General features: G+C 61.3%; 2 protein-coding genes across 2 annotated transcripts; one reads left to right on the forward strand and one right to left on the reverse strand.

Moving 5' to 3' along the window:
- PAN0_077c6624 (uncharacterized protein) lies at positions 1–3,832 on the forward strand (the record flags this gene model as incomplete). Its single annotated transcript, XM_014797937.1, has 1 exon — positions 1–3,832. A coding segment is annotated over one exon (3,832 nt), but the record flags the coding sequence as incomplete, so codon positions are not given.
- A 328-nt stretch (positions 3,833–4,160) lies between these two features.
- On the reverse strand, positions 4,161–12,208 carry PAN0_077d6625 (polyketide synthase; the record flags this gene model as incomplete). The annotated part of the gene is made up of 3 exons (XM_014797938.1): positions 4,161–10,679; positions 10,784–10,963; positions 11,198–12,208. The coding sequence occupies 3 exons, from the start codon at positions 12,206–12,208 to the stop codon at positions 4,161–4,163; spliced, it is 7,710 nt and encodes a 2,569-aa protein (XP_014653424.1).
- Positions 12,209–12,448: the final 240 nt, after the last annotated feature.

Raw genomic sequence — 12,448 nt, forward strand, 5'->3', positions numbered from 1 at the left:
CCGACAACACTTTCCACAAAATGGCCGCGACGAGCTGCATCCACCACACCAGCAAAAGACGCATCCTAACCATCAGCGACACCCATTGCAGCAGCCAGTGCAGCAGCAGCAGCAGCCGCCGCCGTTCCAACCGCACGCACATATGCCGCCGCCTCAGGCTCAGTCGGGCCATCACAACCCTTTCGCGTTCCAACCGCCTCCTTTCGACCCAACCGCCTCCACCATGCAGCCCGGGCAGTCCGCCTTTGCTTCCTCATCCACCTCCATCCACTCGGCTCCAATGGCGCAACCCGCCATGGCTGCTCCATCCGACCAGCCGTTCGCGATAGACCACGCCATGTTCAACGACGTCTTGTTCCCTCCAAGACCAAAGCAGCTGCGGCCTTCAGAAGCAACCCGCACCTATCTCAACACCTTCGAGGACCCCATCGCAGAGGCCTACATCGCTGGCCAAGACCTCGACGAGCCTTTCTACTCGATCGCGCCGTCGGGATTAGAGCTGCCCACGGACGCCTCTGCGTCCCTCGACCTCAACGCCATCCCTGCTCATGCATCAGAACCCACCAACGCTTCGGCGCAGCCACCCGCCGACACTAGGCCAGACTCCCTCGACTCCTTCGCCTTCATCGGCAAGCAAGCCAATACACATGCCGACACGTTCGACTCGGCCGCTGCCATCCTCGACGACGCAGGCTTCACCCGCTTCTCCGAACTCAACGACGACAACGCCAACGACGCCACAGATCCGCTCCCCAGCAACGCAGATGCGCAGCACGGCATCGCTTCCGGTTCGGGCTCGGATGCCACCAACCAGAGCACGTCAGCCTCCGCAGCAGCCAACAAGGACGGCATCCCTCCACGCCGCCGCACCCGCCGTCGCCAAAACATCAGTTGCGACCAGTGTCGCGCCTCCAAGCGTGGCTGCGACTTTCAACTGCGTCTCGATGCAGACGGCAACGATCTCGCCTCGGACCAGCCCGCCGCTGGCCATGCTGGCGACAAGCGCAAGCTCTCCGACGCCGGCCAGGACGGCGGCCCGGGCGGCTCCAAACTCGTCTGCTCCAACTGCCAGCGACGCGGCATCGAGTGCACCACCAACTTTGCCGACTCGGTCCGCGAGAGCAAGCAGGCCGCCAACGTCACCCCGGATATCCCCGTTCCAGGCTCCAAGAAGCGCGCCATCTCCGACGACTCGTCCGAGAACGGCATGCGTTCCAAGTCGGTCTCCTCCGACGGCAGCTCGCCCTCCGCAAACAGCCACGAAAGTCGCGACCAGCTCATCAGGGCCCTGCAGAATCGCAACGAGTCCCAGATGCTCTCCACCAGCGGCCAGAACTTCCGTTTCGCCATGCGTGCAGACTCGCTCCTCCTCACCACAAATCGCATGCGCCTCTACGTACACACCGTCGAACCAGGCGCCAACCTCTGGCTCTCCAGGGCTTGCTCGCCGCTTCGCACCGACGGCGACCTCGGCGCGTACATTCGCAGCGCCATCGGCCTCGATGCGCTCAACCTATCGCAACGCCTCTGGGCCTCGTGGCACGTCGACGTACCATCCACAAGGAAGGAGCACCAGCCCAATCTCTTTTACCTCGTCTACGGCCTCGACCACCTCGGTGGAGAGATGGGCGTGTGGGGCGAGAAGCCGCAGCAGTTGCCTATCCCGGACGCCTCCGAGATGCGCGGTCCAGGCCCAGCGCACGAAGCTTCCGCACAGATCAACGACATCTTCATCGACATGCTCGGCATGGGCCCCGGCGGCTGGCGCAGGTCCAAGAGGGACCTCATGATCGACGAGGCCGTCAAGGCGTGCATGCTCGCCTACGCGTGCCAGTTCCGCCTCGACGACGAGATGACCTCCAGCTCCGCCGATGCCGCCTCCAAGAAGGCTGTCGACGGCAAGCACTATCGCGACGCCCACGACCGCATCGCCACCGCAGCATGGAAGCGCGCACGCTCCTTGATCTTGCAGCTCGCTCCGCGCCGCTCGTGCCGCATCGCGTACGGCCTCTTCCTGTTTGGTGTCACGGCGCCACCGCCCGGTGCGCTGGCAGAGGGTGGTGCCAGATCGGGCGCAGATGCGGCAGAGGATGCGGCGTTTGCGCTCGAGACCGCCTCCCGACATCTCGAGTGGTTCGTGATGAGGTGTCGCGACCTCGTCCGCACCGTCGACAAGGCGGTCAAGAATCCGCTGCTCAACGGCAACGCCGAGGTGATCAAGCACCAGCGCATCGCCTCCGACCTCATGGGCCTCGCAGAGTCGCTCGGCTGGTTCGGGCTGCTCATCGACACGGTCACGCACGTGTCGCAGGGCCGCCGCTCGAGCATGCGCGAGGACAATCTGGTCTACCAGTCCACCGGCATTGGTTCGGGCACGGATCCGGGCGTGCCTGTTCCTTCGCCCGGCAGTGCCAACAGTCCGCCCGATCGCACCGCAGAGGCGCTCTTTGCGCTGCAGGACACCATCAACCTGCTGCCGGCTCGTCAGGCGCCGCCGGGCGCGTTTCCGGGCACGTCCGAGACGTACATGCACGAAGAGAACGAGGCGGACGGCACGTTTCAGGTGGATACCGAGATGTCGCGCAGGATCATGGAGCGGGCCGCGTGTGCGCGCGACCTCATCCCGGCGCTGCTGCGCAATCCGGGCGCGCTCGCGAATGCCATCCCGTTCGACGTGCTCATCGGCGCCCAGGATCCCGACGTCGGTCGTGCCGGTGGCTCGATCATCAACATTAACAATCCGGGTGGCGGGTTGAACGAGCAGGTGGTGTTGCTCGGTGTTGCGTGGGGTACTGCGGTCGAGGTGTACATCTGGCGGCGCGTGGGAATGTTGCAGGCGGCGACCGAGACGTTGTTGGCCACCACGGATCCCGTGCAGGCGCTCATCGCGGGCGGCGGGAGCATTGTGACCGAAAAGGTGGAGAAGATGGTGATGAATGTGCTCGAGGCGATTCGGCTGTTCCACAACATCTTTGATGGGCTGATTGCGCGCGCGCTCGACGAGTTTGTGCATCTGTCTAGACAGGCACGCACGATGCTGTCGTTCTTTGTGATCCACATCCATCTGGGCGTGCTGCATTTCACGCAGCTCGCCAAGCGCATCGAGCAGCGCGAGCTCGAGCTGATCCAGGCGTTCAATGCGGCGCATGCGGCGAGTGCTTCGCCGCCCAAGACGGCTTCGTCGGTGTCGAATGTCAATCTGTCGTTTTCGCCGTTGACGGTGAATAGTCCGCAGGTGGGCGGGTTGACATCGCCGACGCCCAGCGCGGGGGCGCAGGGTAGTGCATCGTCCAACGGCTCACCACCCACCACCGCACCCAACCAGCAGCTGCGTTCGGTCATGCTGCATTCGTCGGTCGAGCGTCGCATCGTTGGCAGAGCAGCCGCTCTCGGCATGTCGCACATGGCCGCACTCATCAATGCAGAGTGCGCCAAACTCGAAGAAGCCACGCGCATCGGCAGGTTGTCGCCCAAACCCCAGGATGGAAAGTCGCGCAAGGGCAGCTTTTACGGGCCCCCCCAACAGGCTGACGACTTTACACCCATCGAAGACTCGGCTTCGGCGCCGTGGCGACATCCCTATCCCGCCATGGTCGCAGACGCGCTCAAGCTCAGCTCGCAACAGCTGCACGATGAGATTTGGGACCAGCTCATCGCTGTGCCCCGCAACGACGCAGAACTCAGCCTGTTGATGGACAACTTCAATGTGCTCCTCGAGGGATTCGGCCGCATGTTGCATGCTGTGCCGGGGTTGGGCAGTTATAAGCAGGTGCTCACCGATCTCGAGAATGCCCGCGATACCGCCGCGTTTGTCGCTACTCAGAACGGGTGAGCGTCGGCAGCAAGTGCAACACTGGCTGTCTCACTCAGCATTGTCAGCCGGAGCCGCCGAGTACATCGTCTCACCTGCACAACGTCGCCAGCCGCACTACTGTCAGTACGCATTGGTCTGGCACTCGTCACTCTTGTTCACTGCCGCCCGTACCACCTTGTCCATCATCCTTCCACTGTACTTGTAAGCTCACTTGCGACGCTCGGTCGTCTTAATCAGTCACACGTCTCACCGTTCGGCCGCAGCATCAGCGGGGTCATGTCTGCATTGCAGGAGCTGCTGTTCGGAAACGGTCGGTTCTGTCATGTACAAAAGATGGGCTCGACGATCACGCAGACAGCGCGGCGTGGCAGGCGGGCTGGAGGATGTCGGCGACAGCGGCGATGGCGGGCATGCGCACGAGCGTAAAGTGGTTGGCGGTGGCGACGGCCGCGACGGTGAGGTGGTCGTGTGGGACGCACTTGTGCCAGCCGTCGGTGCCGCTCGCGGCGCGGTTGGCGCGGAACAGCCACTCGACCGTCTCGTTGGCGCCGGCGACGTCCTCGACGCGCCCAGGCAGCTGCTTGTCCGCCACGATGTACCACACGTGCGGGATCTTGGTCTTGTCGACACCGGCGAAGGCGTCCGTGGGACGGTAGCCGACGATGCTCTCGACCGTGGCCCGGAAGTGCGCCGCGAGCTTGGGCGACAGTCCGGCGGGTGCAATGTCGCGCAGCTCGGGCGCGCTCAAGATCCAGTCGACCACGCCGAACGGCAGCGGAGCGTACACAGGGGGACACGGCGAGTCGAGCAGAAACACGCCAGCTGCGCGGTCGCTGCGTGCGCCAGGCTGGGTGGCGAGCAGTCGTGCGATCTCGAACGCAGCCATGCCGCCGAAACTCCATCCACCCACCAGGTACGGGCCTTCGGGCTGCACCAGCCTCATGCTTGAGAGATAGTACCGGGCGATTTGCGCGATGCCGCCTTTCCACACCGACGCGTCCGCCAGGAAGGGAGAGTTGATCGCGTACACGTCCCGGTCGATCGCCGGAAGGAATTGGTAGATCGTCGACATGCCCGAGCCGTCCGGAAGCAGGAACACTGGTGTGCTGTTCCCCCGACCGGTGCGCTTGCGCATCAGCACTGGCGCTTTTGGCTCGGGAATAGCGATGCTCTCGCCTGTCTTGTCGGCTGGCAGGCTGGAGCGTGATTCGACGTCAGGAGCGACAGGGCCGCCGCCCAGGTCGGACTCGAGGAAGCGGCGGATCTCGCGCAGCGACGTGTGATCCATGAACAGCGACGAAGGCAGCGGGATAGTGAGCTCGCTCGACAGGTTACCGAGCACGAGCAACGACATGAGCGAGTCCATGCCGAGATCCGCCAGGTTCGCCACTTCGTCGATGCTTCCCTCTGCAACGCCTAGCTCTTTCTCGATAGTGGAGATGATCGTCGCCATTGTCTCCTCGACTGCCGAGTTCCCGCTCGTCGGCTCCGGGACACCATTGGCTTCGCGCTCATCGTTGCTGATCGTCATGGGATCGTCTTGACTGGCTAGTGTCGCGCCTGAGGGCACGTTACCTGCAGAAACCACTTGCTGGCACTGCACAGATGGCGAAGCGGTATCGACGCCTTTGTCCCCGATCTGCTCCCTGATCCAGGCAAGGAGCTCGTGAGGGCTGCTGCACTCCATGAAGAGCGATTGTGGCAGCGCGAATCCGAGATCGAGAGATTCCAGTGTCGAGATGCAGACCAGGGACATCAGGCTGTCCAGGCCGAGGTCGACGAACTTGACCTGAGGCTTCATCTCCTCGAGCGCGATTCCTAGTTCGGAGGCCAAGACACCGAGGACCCTGGCATGCACTTCATCCGCAGCTCCGGCTGGTCCGACCTGGCACGTCCGTTGCGACTCAGTGGGCGGAACAGGTGGCTCGGCAGAGGCTTCTTCCGCTCGTTGCGCACGAGGAGTCGCTGAGTGCTTTGACTTTACGGGAGCGGGTGATGCTTGGTCCTTGCTGGGAGGCTGGCCATCGCGAGGCGCATCGACTTTGCCCAAGCGCACACCATCGAGCTGGCCGATGATGCTCTTGTCTCCGTTCAGAAGGAGAATGTCGACACATTCATCTCCGTGAGGAGCCTCCCGTGTGGTGGCATCCCGACCAGGCGTGACCAAAGCCATGTATTGCCGAGGCTTGCTCGTCGACTTGTCGTAACCTTGGAACAGGTCGTCGTCAAGATCCATAAAGTCGATGGAGGTCATCGCGAGCATGCTGTCTGAAGCATCATCGAAGTTGCGCTTGTACCAGCGGAGGCACTCCTCGAGGCTCGAAAGAAGCGCAGGAATGCCACAGAGCAAGCCGGCACCGGCTGCGTCATTCTCGCTGGTAGCCGAGATGACAAACACCACTTCTCGTGATTCGTCCGACAGGAAGCCGCTCCGAACCGTCTTGAGGAAACCGGTCCCATCCTCGCCGAGGCTCTTGTAGATCAGCTTTGCATCGAGCCTTTCACCGACACTTTGGAGCGTCGAGACTGCTTTGTCCACGAAGGTTTGCAGCTTAGACCATCGTCGCTCGGCATCCGCAGCCTGAGTCCAGCGGTATTGGAGCTCTCCGACCACGGCTGAGCTCGAATCACTGTGCATGCGAACATGGGCTCCAGTGATGTCCGAGCCCTTCGAAGCGATGACGTCAAGCACGACGTTGCTGGCTCGCATCAGCTCATGACCTGCTTGCGGCAGCCATACATCCACGACACTGACGCAAGAGCGCCTTGCCAGCTGTGTGGGGTCGTTGACAGATGCCCGAGACCTCGCTTCCATCGCTGCCTCTACCATCAACTCGACAGAGATGGCGGCAGGTTTGGCGAGCTTCAGCAGCGTTGACTGCGGCTGTCCGGCCAGATCGGAGATGTAGATGCTGGACCGCGCGTCGCTAGACACTTGGGCCGACAACAGAGCTTGCGTTGGTGCCTCTGAGTCGTCAATCTCTTCAGAGCTTGCAGCGGCGTCCGCGGGATGATCGGTGGTCGAGGAGGGGCCCTCGCTCTCGACGGTGGTACTGTTGAGCAAATTGCGATCGCGGTACTCCATCCAAAACGGCTGAAGATGGAACGGGTAGGTGGGCAACGTCTCGATGAAGCGGAACTGGGACAAGTGAGGTCGGAAGATCTCTATCCAGCGGATCGAGTACCCAAGTCGGTACAGATCGGCCAACAGTGAGAGGATCGAGCACTCGATTCGACTCGCGCCCTCCTTAGATCGATGCGCTTCGTCCCTGCTGAGCGTTGTCGAGCCATTCTTGATCAGGCTCAAGAGCTCGCCGATGCTGATCCAGATATGCCCGTCCGGCAGTCTATCTTTGCTGAGAGTGTGGTCCCTCGGCTGATCCCACAGCGAGGATTGGGTGAGATCAGGAGGGCTTGCGGCGAGGATCGTCTCTCCCTTTGCTGTGAGAATGCTCGCGAATCCATTGTGGACGATGCTCTGAAGAGACGGAGCTTCTTGGATGTCGGCGCTTGCGAGAACTGCTGCAGCACTGTCGCTGTCGATCCAGCCTCCCGCAAGCAGGGCCGGGATGATCTGTCCTGCAACGAGGGATGGACGGACTCCACACTCCTCCAGGAACGACGCGAGACACATCTGAAGAACTTCAGAGGACCGCTCTGCATCGCCACTCTTGAGCATCCCGGGCGTCGAGATGAATTCATCGCAACGGTCTTGAAGGTCGGCAAGCGTTGTGACGTCGACAGAGGCGGTGTCGATCGTCTCGAAAAAGAAGGCGAGGTCTTGAAGATCCGACGCTGATCTCGCCTCGGTGAAGGCAGCAGCACGAAGCTTCCGGATGAGCTCGTCTTGATCCGAGGCGATGACGACCAAGCGATGCGTCTGGTGCGTCCGGCGACAAGCGAGGGAGTAGCTCAGGTCGGCCAGGCAGACCTCGCGCTGGAGGTAGTCGATGACGGCTTTCTTGAGCATCTCCGCGGACTCCTTCGTCTTGGCGGAGAGCACAAAGATCCATGTACGATTGTCGTTCTTCGCCGGCGCAACAGCTTTGTCGAATGCAGTAGATCCGCCCCGTGCGTATTCCTTCGGCTTCTGCAGAACCACCGCTCCGTGGCAGCCAGTGCTGGCAAGACTGTTGACGAGGATAGCGTGACGCCTGTGATCATCTGTCTCGTCTGGCAGCAAGCGTGCCTGTGTTGGCACGAACAGGGGCGAGGTAGCGCACGCGGTGGCGATTCGAGGCTGCAGCTCCGACAAGTGAGGGATCGAGATCTGCCTGGGAACAATGCCTTCATTCAAGACCAGCACCGCTTTCATGACAGATGCCATGGCCGACACTGCCTCTCCGGCACCCAAGTTGGGCCTTGAGCTGGCAACAGAGACGAGATTGTCGGATGAGCGAGCCTTTGGACCTTGAGGCCTCGCAAAAAGTCGTGCGAAAGATTCGATCTCCACTGCCTCTGCGGTCTGGGTGTGGAAGCCACTCGCCTCGATGTGTGCAAGGGCCGTAGGACTTACGCCCCCTTCGCGTAGCATCTCTGCCAGAAACTCGGATTGCTGAGCGACCGCGTCCTCTCCTTCTGCACGGGCGCCGTGGTGGACGGTGCGGGCTGCCGAGATGGTTGCAAGGATGTTGTCCCCATCCTGGATGGCGGTCGAGCGACGCTTCAGCAGCAAGACGCCGCACCCTTCGCCTCGAGTGGCCCCATCGTGCTTGGACGAGAACGTCATGTTGGTGCCGCTGTGGGAAAGGATGCCCTGCTTGTCCATCGCAACGAACATTTGTGGCTGTGTCATCAGATTTACGGCGCCGGTGAGGGCAACATCGCACTGGCCACTGAGGAGCGCGCGTCTCGACCACTGTATGGCAGACACTGCTGAGCATTCGAGCGAATCGACCGACAAGCTCGGCCCTTCCATGTTGAGCGAGAAGGACACGTGGCCGGGGATGAATGCGCGGATGTTGCCCGTGATAAAGTAGCTGCCGATGCTCCAGCTGGCATTCTCGCGGTAGTCGTCCCAGCTGGACCCCATGCAGACCGCGATACGCTTCTTGTCAAACGAAGAAGGTGAATTGGCCTCTGCAGAGTACCCAGCTCGCTCCAGAGCCTCGAACGAGCAGAGCATGGCGAGACGGTGCTGAGGATCGAGTTGCTCAATCTCTTTCGGAGACATGCTGAAGAGCCGGGCATCCATGGATCGCACCACGTCCTCTGACAGAGCATGCATGTGCGTCGCCATGGTCTGATTCTTGCCGGATCCGCGGTAGGCCTCGATGTCGAAAAGATGCTTCGGGATCTCCGTGACGGTCGTTCTACCCGTTTCGAGACAGGTCCAAAGCTGCTCTGGACTGCGAACATTTCCGGGAAAGCGACATGCCATGGAAACGACGACCACTTCGTCTCCGTGCACTTCGGCTTGCGCTAGAGGCTTTCCAGTCAGACCCGACGTCGGGTAGGAAACTCGCAGCGCATCTTCCTGGAGAAGCGTTGGGACATCGATTACGGCGACTTCTCCTGCTCCGTTTCGATCACCAAAACGCTTTCGAAGATCAGCTGCGAGATGGATGCCCGGTCCAAGGGAGACGATCAGGCCTGACTTGGGAATAGTTGAATCGGACGATCCTTCCTCCCGCAGGATCAAATTGTTGATCATGGCATCCCAGTCGGCCGTCCGACAGAGGTTGCTCTCGACCAGCGTTCTGAGCATGTCTCGAATATTTGTGTCCAGGGCAACCTGTGCGTTGACTGTCTCCCAAATCAACTTTCCGCTCGAGGGCGAAATCGCATCATGGAGAATGCCTCTGCGCTCCAGGTCTAGCATAACGAGCGAGGCTTCATGTTCGAGCTCGGGGCTGTGGTAAGGCGCGAAGATCTCGAGTCTAGAGACTCGACAAGCAGATCCGAGGTCGTTGGTCAAGACGGACCGAAAGAGCTGCAGCTTTTGAGGGCAACCTCCGATCGAGACCTGATTGGTGGCGATGGCGGTGATGACGAGGGGGCCTGTTTTGTCCAGTGGGCGGGCGTGCTCGATCTCGTTGAATGCTCGAAGGTGAATCGAAATCTGCGCCATAGTTTCGGGTCCTTTGGCTGCCACCACGATGCTCCATGGCTCCACGGGAGGGAGGTTGTCCGCCACGAGCCGATGACGGGCTTGGGCGGAACGCAAGCTGATCCAGAAGCATGCGCGGATCGCTTTGACTGCGTGCTGAATGTAGCTCCAGATGATCCTCGGCGACTGTGTGGGTCCGTCCTCCACGACGCCTCGGACCGAAAAGGCGGAAAGCGCTCCAGTGCAGAAGCCCAGCAAGTGAGAGCTCGGCGATGCGACGGCCTTCCAAGCCTGGACGAGAACTGCCTTCGCCTCGCTGGAGGCATGGCCGTCGAGATCTGCTTGATGATGAGCGGCGCAGAAGACAGCTACGACGTTGGCCGTCTGAAGCATGCTCAGCAGCACGCCGTTGATCACAGGATCCGTCAAGCCAGTGTGGCGATGGTGGCTGACCAGAGACTTTAGATCCGAGAAGGGCTCAAACGGCGGGAGATGGGGAAGAAGTTCGATGTCGCCAGGCAGGTCGTCGTTCACCTTTCGATTGGCGACGCTTCGCAGCTCGTCTCGGATGGCACCGAGCGCCAGAGAGAGGAAGGCTGCGAGCACAGCATGGCGTTGCGAGAGCGCGAATATGGCGTCGAAGCCGCCAAGGAAGTCGGAGCCTTGCGAGCCAAAGAGGATGATTGGAACGGCCGGCATCGACGGCTGATCAGTGGAACGAGGATCGCGGACCGGAGATATGTTTTCGAACGAAGAGAACTTGGAGTCGTCAGACATTGCTTGACGTTTGGAGGAAGGGCGGGGCAAGAACAGATTCTGGAATGGCACTGAGCTAGCGTGGGCAAGGATGGTCGATAGCTTGCACTTTGAGCTGCTCGAGTCGTGCTAGGGGGCGCTGGCTCGGCGCTATATATAAGCACCGGACTGAGGACCAGGAGGGCGGTCGGCGGACCCAGGATCGGCCCAGTTCTCACGGTGTGTCGAGATCTAGCGCCGGGCTGAACTGCGCCGTGCTGCTGGTCAAACGACCAGGCAGCTGCGTCTTTCGGCACACCCGATATGGGCAGGAGCTGGACACGCTTAAAAGCTCCGAGTGCGGTCTGATGATCACATCGATAGTGGGCGGGTCACGGCCGCTGCCGAAATGCAGAAAAGATTGACATTGCAGTAGTACGCCTAAGTTGTCGGATTTGAGCCGACTCCCTTGGCGTGCGTGACAGCAGAAGATTTAGGCTCGGAAAGGTAGTCGAGCGGCCGACCTCGTGACCCATGTGGGCTTAGTCTTAGTCTTCGGAGGGTGTCTGGCTCTTAAGCTTTGCGATTCTCTCACGCACGATTTCGAGGCCGGGCAGCTCGCCGCTGACCGTGCCGAAGATAGCATCACGGACGCGGGCGGAGCGGGTGTTGAGGCCTTGGCTTCGGTACCATTCGTTGGCGCCGGGAGTGACGCGGTCGAGGTGGGTGAGCCTCTCTGCGCCCGAGTAGCGGCTGTTGTCGAGGCCAGGGGAGACGCCTGAACCCGTGGCATTGTTGTGCCTTCGCTCGTACATGGCAATGTCGGCATCGCTGAAGCTTCGGAGGCCGCCTTTTTTGGGCTTGGACGATGGGTCAGCGGCGGAGGAGGATGATTGTGTGGAGGACGACTTTGCTGCGGCTGCGGCTGCTTCCCTCTCCCTGCGAGTGAGGAAGGTGGTGCTGGTGAGGTCCGAGACAAAGGACTGGACGTCCTTTGCGTTGCTGCTGGAGTGCGAGCCAGTGTTGCCAAAGGCAGGGACGGAGGCGGCGCGGCTGGACTGTTCGCGCGAGTATTCGGGCAGGCCCCTTGCAACAAGGTTGGGCGAGCGGCGGGAGACCGAGTCGGTGTTGAGGATGGAAGCGTAGATTGCGGTGTCGAGCGAAGCGTCCCATGCGGAGGACGATGCGCTGGGCGCCGAGCTCCTGCCGGACATGGATGCGGCGAGGACGCCTCGCGGAGCTGTGGGAAGGAACGACGGTGTCAAGTGGTAGAGCTCCACAGCTCTGCGGAGCACATCATCCTTGCTGCGCTGCTGGCGCTTGAGGTGCTTGGATCGCGCGGGGCTAGGAGCGGATGAGCCGATGGTGCTGGCCGAGGAGGACGTCGAGCCGGTGCGAGAGACCTGAGGTGCGGCCGAGTGCGAGAATGCGCGCGATGCCACTCGCGGCACGTTTCGGATGGGGGCCGACATGGCGTGAGAATGGATTTGCGGAAGCGTGCCGTCCGGTGTGTCAGAGCTGTCAATGCCCTGATCAACAGATGGTGATAGATGCGATGGCGGATTGCCGACGTTGGTGATGTTGAGAAGGGCGAGCCGCTGCGTGACCATCTGCTGAATCGCCAATTCCTACCTTCCGATGCGAAGCCTCGACTTCTCAAAAGCGGAGTGAAGCCGGGATTTTTTCGCTGCTGGGCTAGAGGAGTGGCAGTCACGTGATAATACCGTAAGGCTTAGTCATTGAAATCTGCGTTCCAGTCCAGTCGTTAAGCCGAGTGGTCTTTCGGCGCTCGAAAGGTGGGGACTCCAGCCGAAAGTACACGATCGTGGCGATGCCGCTGCTGGCTGACG

This window comes from Moesziomyces antarcticus (genome assembly GCF_000747765.1).
Source record: "Moesziomyces antarcticus DNA, scaffold: scaffold_v10077, strain JCM 10317, whole genome shotgun sequence".
NCBI classification, from domain to species: domain Eukaryota; kingdom Fungi; phylum Basidiomycota; class Ustilaginomycetes; order Ustilaginales; family Ustilaginaceae; genus Moesziomyces; species Moesziomyces antarcticus.